At 41.8% G+C, this 11423-nt stretch overlaps 2 protein-coding genes across 2 annotated transcripts in view; one reads left to right on the forward strand and one right to left on the reverse strand.

Moving 5' to 3' along the window:
* The window catches only part of Ptx3 (pentraxin 3), a 6012-nt gene extending 5126 nt beyond the window's left edge, over positions 1–886 (reverse strand). Inside the window, exon 1 of the mRNA XM_010636915.2 lies at positions 481–886. Coding sequence (XP_010635217.1) covers positions 481–610 — 130 coding nt within the window. The 5' untranslated portion in view covers positions 611–886. The remainder of the gene's footprint in view (positions 1–480) is intronic.
* Positions 1–11423, forward strand: part of LOC104871115 (ventricular zone-expressed PH domain-containing protein homolog 1) — a 127810-nt gene that overhangs the window by 61118 nt on the left and 55269 nt on the right. The window contains 1 exon segment of the mRNA XM_033759574.1: positions 6855–7021. Coding sequence (XP_033615465.1) covers positions 6855–7021 — 167 coding nt within the window.

Raw genomic sequence — 11423 nt, forward strand, 5'->3', positions numbered from 1 at the left:
GAAAACACATGGAAACCGTGCGCTCCGAGGTCGGCTGAGTCGAACTCTAGGAAACTGCCGTTCGTGTGGCTTAAAACGGCGGCGATTTCATACGGCCCCGCTCAAGACCAGTTACAGAAATGACTTTGGAGACCCCTCGTTTCCCTCGAATATCTCCCACTTTTGGAAAACAAACTCTAGTGTTTCGCTTGTTTCATTGGCTCCCAACATGGAAACCGTGCGCTCCGAGGTCGGCTGAGTCGAACTCTAGGAAACTGCCGTTCGTGTGGCTTAAAACGGCGGCGATTTCATACGGCCCCGCTCAAGACCAGTTACAGAAATGACTTTGGAGACCCCTCGTTTCCCTCGAATATCTCCCACTTTTGGAAAACAAACTCTAGTGTTTCGCTTGTTTCATTGGCTCCCAAATATGCGCGCGTGATGTAGACCAAAAGAAGTGGGATGTGTAGTTAAGAGCAGAGAAAGCGGAGGGGAACTTACGGTCTTCAGTGGGATGGAGTCCATTGAATATTTCGTTGTCCATGTTCACATACATGAGCTCATAGTCATCCGAGTCCTCGGCCAACGCTGCAGACCAGAGCGCGAAAAGCAGAATTACAAGGAGACGCATGGCTGGAGAGAGACGGAAGTTCTGCCCAGGGCTGACGGAGAGGAAGAAGCAGGCTCGCCCACCAGCCGAGTTTGAGCAGAGCAGAGGGCGAGTGAGAGGCAGGAGCCCGCAGCTCCTAATAAACGCGGGGCAGCGGGAGTTCCCCTGGATTCGGGGGAGGGGGCTGGGTCGGAGGGCGAGCGAGAGGTGGAAGTTGCACAATATTAAACCGCGAAGGTTTACACGGCGGTCAGATTATCTGGAAGAGGGTCAGAGGGGAAAGAGGAGAGACTGGGCTTTGACTCTGCTGGAGGATCTGTTCTAACTTGAATTGGTACCACTGGGAGAAGAAAAGGAAAGGGAGACAGAAGAAATAATTCAGCAGGCATGGAGATGTGAATTCAAATCGCCGTTCTGGCTCTTTGTGTAAGTTTTTATTCGCAACTCTTCAAGTATAGAAAACTTTTTCATTTTCCTCTGGGCACTTTTATAGGCGTCGCTGTGAAAGCGACCCTGGTTCCAAGATAAACCAGCACGTTAAGACTTTCTATGATTTGAAAAGCCAAGTCCACTCTCTTAATCCTTCTGGAATTGCAACTATACTTTCATCCACACTATTTCAATGACGCAGTACAAGTGAGTAAACCTAAAATGGGAAAGAGCTGCGGAAAAGAAATAAATTGGTTTTAGGTGTGTTTCTTTCCATAACCTTGCGTGATGTGGACATTGTATTCGTATACAACGCTTGGAGGTGAGGATCTGATTTTAAAAGCAAATTTAGTGGCTCTTGTTTCTGTCAATATGTGGAGATCTGAGAACCCCCCCCCATGTAAAACACATTGAAATATGTTTACAGTGTGTTTGTAATCATAGTAACAAAACTTAAAACAACAGATGAGCTCCCAATAAAGAAAGGAAACTACCCAGGAGTCAGAGAAAGAACCAAAAACAGGAGAGTAAACTCATGAGCTGGTGCTAGGGCCTGTGGAGTGGTGGAGAAAGAGGATCAGGTTATTGTCATCCCAACCAGGTGCTGACTACCTTATTGGAATGAAGTTTCACTAGGCTGAGGATGAAAGAAGTCAGACGCCACCAGAACTCTGAGAGGGGTACCTATTGGATCTCAGCAGGTATAACCACACTTCCTGCCTAGTACAAGACAATAGGAAGCCAGTTTGGCTCCCTTACAAGATCCCTCGCCCAGCACGGTGCTGCATACCTGTAATCACAGTACTCCGGAGGCTGAGGGAGGAGGGGAGCAAGGCCAGCCTTGACAGAATTCTAAAAGGAAATTTATAATTCAGGGTTTGTGGAGGGAGATTTTAACACAAATGGTAAATTCATCTGTTGTAACGGAACATTCAAATGCCAACAAACTTACTAAATGATACAGAAATTTCGGTACAAAATTTGAATTTTGAAATGATAAAATATAGAGTGCCTTGACCAGGTAATTTGATAGGTAATTTCTTTTTTTGTTCTTCTTTGTTTTTGTGAGACAGGGTCTCACTATGTAGTTGAGACTGACCTGGAACTCACTATGTAGCCCAGGCTGGTCTCGAACTCACATCAATCCTCCTGCCTCGCACGCCTGGCATAAAATTCATCCTCTTTGGATTGCTTATTCAGTTTGGTTTTGGTTTTGGCTTTTGGTACCGGGGATTGAACTCAGGTCCTTGTGCTTGTGAGGCAGGTGGCAGAACCACTGAGCTAAATCCTCAGCCCTGGATAGGTAATTTCTACCAGATATTCAAGAACACATAATCCCCATCCTATACAAATGTCTTCTGAGAATAGAGTGCAGGAATGTTCTAAATTCTTTTTATATATTTAGTAAGTATGGTACCAAAAAAGAGACAAGGACAGTACAGGAAACGAAAATTGCAACTAGTCTCATTTAAGCACAAGTTGCAGAAGCTCTAAATAAAGCATTAGCTCAACAAACCCTGGAAATAGATGCATAAAAATTCATCATAACTAAGTTGTTTATCCCTAGACTGCAAGAGTCATTAAATGTGAGAATAACTATTAACATATTACATTAACTGTTTAAAGAAGAATAATAGTATGATCATATCAACAGATGAGGAAAAGTATTTGGTAACATTCAACACATGATCAAACTAGGAAACACACATGAATGTACTTGAGTCAATACAATGCAAAAACCAAATTCACACAAGTGGATTATAAATCCTTGGAAACATATTTGTTAAAAACAGGAATAATATAAGGGTACTACTCGAGCCTGATTCTGTTCATTGATGTATTTGAGATCCTAGCTAGTAAAGTAGGACATAAGGCGAAAAATATAAGATGGAAAGAAACAAAGCTAATATCATCATGAATTGATTGCCCAGTATAGAAAACCTAAAATACTCAAGAGACATTGTTAATAAGAAAATGGAACACGTTTTGCTAGCGTAAGACCAACATACAAAAATCTATTGCTTTCTTAATACTAGCAGATAAATTTAAAATATCCTTTAGAGGAAAAAATACTCCATTTATAGCAGCAACAATAGATATCATGCTGCAACATCAATTTAATAAATATGCAAAGGCACAGATACAAACATCACAACAATTCACTAAAAAAACATAAAAGTATCTACAGAGATAGAAAGTTAAATCATATTCTTAAATGAGAAGACTTAATTTCACAAAGAAGTCAGTTATCCCAAAGTCTATATATTTAATATGAAAAAATTTCCAGCCTATTTTTTTCTTGGAAGTTGACAAACTGTTGCTATGATTTGTATACAGCATCCAAGAGGTATATTTAAAAAGTGGAAGGTGAGGTGATTTGCCCTGTGGTGCTGGAATGATTATGTATACGCAAACATATCATTTTATACCCCATCACCTAAGCAAAAGCCAATGAATGTCAAGACCAAATATTAGAAAGAATGTAGAGCAAAAGAAAGAAACACTCGTCTTGTTGGTGGGGTATAAATTGCTTTTATGTGATGATTGCAGCAGGCTCAGAAAGACAGCACATTGCTGACATTGAAGATGAAACATGTACCACCTGCAGAACTAAAGAAGGCAAGGAGCTGATACTCTTAAGCCTCTTCCTAGCATCCCAATTTTGGCCTCTTCTTCATTTCAGCCCCCTTAGACTCGTGTCAGACTTCTGACCTCCATAAATAGAAGATAATAAATCTGTGTTATTTTAGGCCACTAATTTTGTCACAATGTTTTGCTGCAGCTACAGAAAACAAATACAACCACTTGGCAAGAAATTTTGGAACATCTAGAACTCAACTCTCAGGGACAAACCCACTGTTTTGCTCCATAATTATGTGACCCAGACGAACATTACCTAAAGACTTGTTAGAAATTCAGATTCTCAGAAGGGTAGGGGAAAGGTAATAAGGGAAAAGAAAAAAGTATGAGAAAATGAAAAAATGGAAATGAAGTGTTTGTAAATGGGGAGGGGAGGAGGGGGTGAAGGGAGGGCAGGGACAGGGGGAAAAAATGAGAACCAAGACCTGTCCTGTAAAGGTACAAGATCCCAATAATGAATGTAACTGTACTGTGCACCTAAAATGTACCAATAAACCCAATGAGAAAAAAAAAATCAGATTCTCAAGCTTTCTTCCCAATCTGGTGAATCAGCATCTGTGTGATTTTCAGTAGGGTCCAGGAGATTATCAAGTACTGTCCTGGAGAATATTTTCCATTTATACACAAAGATGCAGGTGTAAAAATTGCAACACTTCTAATAAAAGTGAATAATAATAATGCCATAGAGTGCATTAATAAATTTTTGCTCATGTATACAACAGAATACTGTTGTTTTCATCCTTAAGCCCGCTCACGGAACAGGGTTCAGGGAGACTGGACTAGGAGGGCAAGGCCCAGAATCACCACGCAGACTCTGAGGAAGTTTCTGGAACGTTTCCACTTTATTCAGGAAATGCACAGGGTTATATAGGGTAAGGCGGGGGTGGAGCTAGAGTGGTGCTATGGATCGCTATTGGGTAGGGTGAGGCAGGGGTGGAACCAGGGTGGAGTCAGGATATTTGGCACATGTTATTTGGCCACATGTTAGTTTTAGGATTGTATGCTTTAGGGGCTGAGGTAAATGGCATCAGGACTTCAAGAGGTTTTTGAGAGGAACAGTTTATCTGTCTAAGGTCAGACCTCTACACACCTGAGAGGCACGGATTATTCCAGCCCTAATAGGCCTGGGGATTTTCTCACGAGATGGGTGCAGTGCTCCTGACTCAGCCAGACATTAACCTGATCCTCGGAATACTCTATAGCTGTAAGAATGAATGAGGCTGAACTTCTTGCAGGGAAATTTTAATGTAATATCGAATCAAACAAAGCATGTTTCAAGCATGCCTAATACCATCCACAGTATAATAGTATTCATATAAATTGTAAAGCATGTACAAGAACTGTATTTATTAATACACACACATGTAATTAAAGTGTAAAACCATACAAGAAAATGAGAAATACTAACTTTAAAATACGGTTGTCTCTGGGGAGGAAAGAAAAAAATGGGATAGGTAGCAATCAAGTGTGACACAAGGCGAAGTTTTCACTGAGCCGTTTATGAACACAGCAGTACTGCTTACATTATGAGCTACATGTATCTGATGCTTTGAAATATTTTGTAATTCAAAAGGATCTATTGCTTTATCAAAGAAATTTATAGGATTTCTATACCCAGATGTCTTCGTCACTTTCAAAACCCAAAATGTTCTTCTGCATTTATTTCTGTATTATTTGAATACAATGAAGTCAGCTGAAAATGACTAATTGAGGGTACTCCCTCTTCATAGATCCTGGGCCATCAGTGAGAGTTGTACAAAAAGTCACAAACCAGTTTCCTGTCCCAGATTCCAACCACTGTCCCACTTCATGCAACATTTTTCTTCAGTTGATCAAGAAAGATATCCACATAACTAATTTCAGTGGCTTAATATGTTCTGTACAAAATGAGTATTGCATTAAAAATTCTTGATCCTTTAAGGAGATGCTCTCAGTAAAAGTAAATAGAAAATAGAATACTTTAAGTTAAATTGTTGAAAACAAATGTTGATGGTCAAATGTCTTTAAAAATTACACTGAGTAGTGTTTCCGCCGCCTGCTTCGCAAGCTTAAGGTCCCAAGTTTGATCTCCAGTACCCGCCCAAAAAATTATACTGAGTATTTCCAACATTGTGTACTCTATGAACAATGAGACTAAGACATGTTTGAGACTAATTCTATGAAATCCACGTAGAAAAATCAATTCTCATTGTTTGTTGTTGTCCAAATGCACTCAATTTTATCTGGAATCAGTCTGTCACTAAATGTAAACATTGACACCCTAAAAATCCTGGCCTTCTTTCCGTGATGCTCATAATTAAGTATCTTCAATATATGACTGTTCCCCACGCACACACTTAGTGAAGGTCTACATGTGTGTAGTTCCTGCTTTTCTGATTCATTCTGTGTATGTCTTCTATATAACAAAACTGGTAAGAGTAACTAGAATCAGGAAAATTCGCTCAAGAAATCTCTAGAAACCAATTCCCTTGTGATGCTTAAAGACAAGAGGATTTTGAGAAAAAAAATCCATACCATAAAGTGATAAGCAGATGTTTCCCATATGTTGTTTGTAGATAAGATCTTACAGCTTATGGAACATTTTTTCTTGAGGTTTTGTTATTTTAATCCAGTTGTCTATACATGTCTTAGAGGCAAATCACAAGTGAGAAACAAGTTGAATCTAAACTTCTTTTGAAATAGTCCAGAAACAGGCGATTTAAATTTGCATTGCTACTTTTTAAACTCTTCATAAAAATATGGTGTAGTTTTTGTGTTCACCGTCTAAATGCCTTTGTAACCCTCTGGAATGTGAATACATTCCTGGCAACCTTTTTTCAAGGTTCGCACTTACGACACCACTTACTTTTCATTTAAACATCATCCAAGTGTTGCTTCTCATCAGGAATTCTTTCTCTCTCAAGGGTGTGGTCTGGTTACTGTCAAATGTTCTTCTTCCATCCCTCATGGTGCATTACTCAGAAAAAAAATTCACTAGATAATAATGCCGATTATGTCACAAAATATTCCCTTTTATGAAATCAGTTTAAATCGTGCCTTAAGTGATTCTTCAGAACAAGATACTGTATTATTTGTAACAGACTTGGCCATCATCTGGGCTATTACTATGTAAGCGCAAAGGCTGTTGGGTTGATGGCAGTGTTGTTTCTGTTGCTCGTGGGCTAAATCACCTTTCTGGTTTTCGCTCCCTCAACAGGAAATGCCATGTTGTTAAGGATATTACCTGCAGTGTATGAAAAGCAGCCTCAGCCAATTAACAGACACCTGACAGAACTCTTGGCCTTGATGTCTCAACTGGAACAACCAGAACAGTACCATCTACTTCGGCTTTTGCGTGTAACAGCAAAGAGGAAACAACTGGAGGCAGTATATTATATACAATGGCCCACATAGGCAGACAGGATATGTCACTTATGTCACCTCAGCTGTATATCTAAACACACTCACTTCATGTGAAAGCAAGTATCTGCTTACGTACCTGTGAGATACATACTGTATATATCCCGTCTATTTCTGCTGCAAGCTGGAGACCCAGGAAAGCCAATAGTATAGTTCTAGTTGAAGACCCAAATCCCAAGAGCTGTAGGACCAAGGATATAAGTCCCATGCTAAGATTAGAACACCAGTGTTCCAGCTCAGCCAGGCAGAGTGAATTCTCCCCTTCCTCCACCTTTTGGTTCAATGTAGTTCCTCCACCATTTAAATGATTACCTCCTACAGTAGAAGAGCCATCTGCTTTACTGAGTCTTCCCATTCAAATGCTAAGGTCCTCCAGAAAAATCTTCACGGACACACCTACAAATAATGTTTTAACAAATGTCTGGGCACCCTGTGACCCAGCCAAGTGGACATATAAAATTAACCTTCACAAGTACGGTGACAAAAAGCAGCAAGTGCAAATTTTTAGCCGTGGCAGTGTGGCTTTAATGCAAGTTTACTGTGGCTATGCAGTGCTAAGAATCTGTAGTTTCTCAGGGGTAGCCAAGGAAAAGGCTGACACATGACTTGATTTTGTAATAAATCAGCCTTTGGTGAAAGCACAGGCTCACTTTCTAGGTAACAAGTTGTTCTTTGGATTCAAGTAAAAGATTTCAACAATTAGGATGCTTCTGATTACTTGTAAAATGAACAGTCCAATCACAATGGTTCCAACAATAAAAGGAATTTATTGAGATAGAATAAACACTTAAAATTTCAGATGAGGCATGGTCAAGGGAATCAAACAATGGGAACAAAATAATTTTTCTCTCTCCGTTTCTCAGGTTGGATTTCTAGGCTTTGGCCTCTTTTTCCTTGTCACCTCCAGATGGGTGCTCGGGGCTCTTCATGCACGGTGCTCGCTCTGCTTCCACCATCACTATGGACATCAAGTCCAAACCCTGGTTTTTCTCTCCATTTAGTATATAAGCTTTGCACCGGGAGCATCTCCTGAACTTGAGGGTAGCCAGATAGAAACTGGAGGACGCCTTGAAGGAAGAGGTGGAAAGGGATTCTGGGGGTACCGACATGTCTGCGTAGTGAAGATTAACTACTGGGCTAAGTTTGTGTCACCAGTGGTTGCTCCCATGCTCTATCTCTTTATGGTGTCGATATCCACTGTTCGACAAAACTGTCGACACGAAGGTGAAGCCTGGAGCGTTTCTATTCAACATCCAGCGATTCAGAGAAAGACATGAAACGATGGGGCTATGTACACAGTTACCCGATACACACTGCAAGCTCCTTTGACAAGTAATTTATTCTTTTCCTGTGCAGCCTAAATCTTTGCCTAGTGTCTGATATTGCTCAATAAACATTCATAGACCCTCACCGAATTATACACGGTGATAAGTGCTTTGGAAATACCCACAGAAAGGGAGGGGGAAATGGTCCTGTGAAGTCCCATTTAGAAAGTAGCATCGAAATCCCAGCACTCAGGAGGCTGAGGCAGGAGGATCTCTGTGAGTTCGAGACCAGCCTGGGCTACATAGTGAGTTCCAGGTCAGTCTCAACTATGCAGTGAGACCCTGTCTCAAAAAAACAGAAACAAAAACGAAAGAAAGTAGCACCAACACCCGAATGAGTGCAGTTTGGAGAAGGTGCAGTGAAGGCACCAAGGGCCCATAGGAAGTGGGGCAGGACTGGAGTGCTGGACAGTAGAGATGAGGCTTCATAGGATACTTCAGGTGAGACCAACAACGCTAGCTAACGTGTGAGCTCCACCCCTAAAGATTTCAGTTCAGAAGTCTCAACTCTGCCTTTTTTTTTTTTTTTTTTTTTAAACAAGCTCCAAGGCACTGCTGCTGCTCCTCCAGGGGGCACATTTTTGAGTAGCAAGGCTAAAGGTTGGACAGAGGCCTGGAGACCTCTACACTCCATACCTAGTATACATCTTTGCTTTTGCTCTTAAAACAAGGTTATTTCTTTTGCATACACGTCTCTTCCGGTGTACTGAAAACTTCCTGAGGAGTCTCGTGTGTGTGTATATATTCATATTCCTCAGCACAGCTCTACGCGCCCAGGAGGGCTTCAATAAAAATTTGTTGAAATAAGAGATGGATAAGTGAACAAGAGACCAAAGAGAATAGAAGTCACACAGAAGCAGTAAAAGTTGTGTAATGGTCTCCAAAGACAGAAAGGTGGCTCAACAGAATCACTGTCCTGGGAGGTCAAGGAAACGAGAGATGAGAAGGGACCTTGGATTTGACAACCGGGACTCTGCAGGGACCCATGAGGGGCAGCGTCTGTGCGCCTGGGTTGGGCGGGGGCACTGATTTGTTGTGGTGGATTGCATTCGGAAGCGAAAGGAGGATACGTGAATACGAACTTCCAGCTCAGGCTGCTCAGAGGAAACCATGAGAGCTTCAAAGACACAAGCAGATTAAAGACATGGAAAGTACGAGAGGGTGTATTAAAATAAGATGCTAGCAGAAGTGAGAAGATATGTTCCAGAGGGTACGTGGAGGGATCAGTTTCAGAAAGGACTAAGGACGAAAAGATGCCAAAGGCACAGTTGAGTTTGGGGTAAGGAGAGGAGTTGAGGTATCCCTGGGTAACCTGAAAGGAGGCTCACTCAGTGAGCACGGACAGGGTGGTGTATTCATTACCTTCTTCTGCTGTCACAGATAACTGTAGCATCTGGGGATTGGAACGGGGATATTTTCAGGTGCCTCTGTACTGCTGCTGCAGGTCGAGTTTGGGGGCCAAGTGACATGCAGAGTAGGGAGCAGTGACAAAGTCCAAACTTGGCCTCACAGAGGCAGCTGAAGTACCATTTTCTCTACAGCTATAAATACATAGCTATAAATTCCTCTCGAGAAAAGTCCATGAGGGATCTAACGAGGCTATCTTAAAGAAACACCTTTCCATTGGGTAATTCGTGGACCCGAAGGTAAATGTTAGCCATAGGAGGCTCAGAAGGAAGGAGGGTAGAAGGACTTGGGACACCCGCTCAACACGGCCAGGCCCAACAGTGAGGAATGGCTTCACGGATGGGATCCAAAGAGGTTACATTGACCTATAGACGTCCAGAGAGTCAGGAAAGGGCTGGGAGGCCATTCAAAACAGGTTCTGATTACTTCCTGGCCCCTAACCTCTAAAATAGTTTGAAAGCCACCGATGGATTATTCTCTCCGGGCACGGAGCCTCTTCGCATATGCTTTGCTCTCTCCCTGGAAGGTTCTTACCTGGCAACCACCACCCATTCTTACCTTACTATTCCAGTCCACTAGACAGCAGCTGTAAAAAAAAAGTCAGAAATGTTCTGCAACCACCACCACCCCAATTCCTACCACAGAGAAATTTTATACTGAAATGAATTCGTCTACCTGGCCTCTCTCCTGGTGTACCTTGACGGGATGCAAATGCTTGAGAAATGAGAAACATCTGTTCACCACCACATCCCCAGGGGCCAGCATAACGTCTGCCATACAGAAGTCCTCTCGTAAATATTTCCTCTATGGGTAAGCAGGTTTTAGTGCCTAAATTTGCAGAGAACTTGATCATTCACCAAGAGCTCTGTTTTTACATCGAATCCCTCATTTACTCCTGCAAATACTTCTATGATTTTTTTCTCCATTTTATATCCTTTAAAACAGATGCTCTCAGAAATAAACTTGTCCATCATCACATATGTAGTAAATAATAATACTATGTGGTAAATGATCAAGGACTTGGAAATCGGGCCTTGCTTACTCTCAACTCCTCCTCTCTTGGCCTGGGGAAGAAACTAAGCAGCTTCAACTTGAGAAGGCTACAAGGTTTTCTCAGGCTGATTCAGTGGACAGAGGGCTCTGATAGTGGCTGAGCCCCTGCCATGTACTGGGGACAGTGTGGGCGTTGTACAGACATTACCTCATTTGTTGCCCACAATAAGCCTTCTGATATTATAAAACAGCCTATAGATTAAAAGAAAAAAAAGCCAGAGGTTGGGAAGGTTACAAACTGATAGAAACAGTGGCTGAGAGAGGTGGCTTTTCAAACTGTCTCATCCTTATCACCTAAGTAATTTCCACGTCTTCCTCTGACCATTACAGTCAGACTATCTTCCCTCAAACTCCCACAGAGAGACAGTTTGAAGCTCAGTTAGGCAACTTTTCCAAAACCAGACAGATAAGACCAGGCCACAGCATAAATCTAGTCTAATTCCAGCCAATGAAATGTTTTTGACACTAAAAACTTAAGACTGTCAGCCTATGCGTTGTGAAACAAATGGGCATTCCAGACAAATGGACACAGCAGGCAGTGTGGGAGAGGTGACAGAGGGTGAGCTACACAGGAGGGAGGA

The sequence above is a fragment of the Fukomys damarensis genome, unplaced genomic scaffold, assembly GCF_012274545.1.
Source record: "Fukomys damarensis isolate Sample0158 unplaced genomic scaffold, DMR_v1.0_HiC HiC_scaffold_37, whole genome shotgun sequence".
NCBI lineage: Eukaryota > Metazoa > Chordata > Mammalia > Rodentia > Bathyergidae > Fukomys > Fukomys damarensis.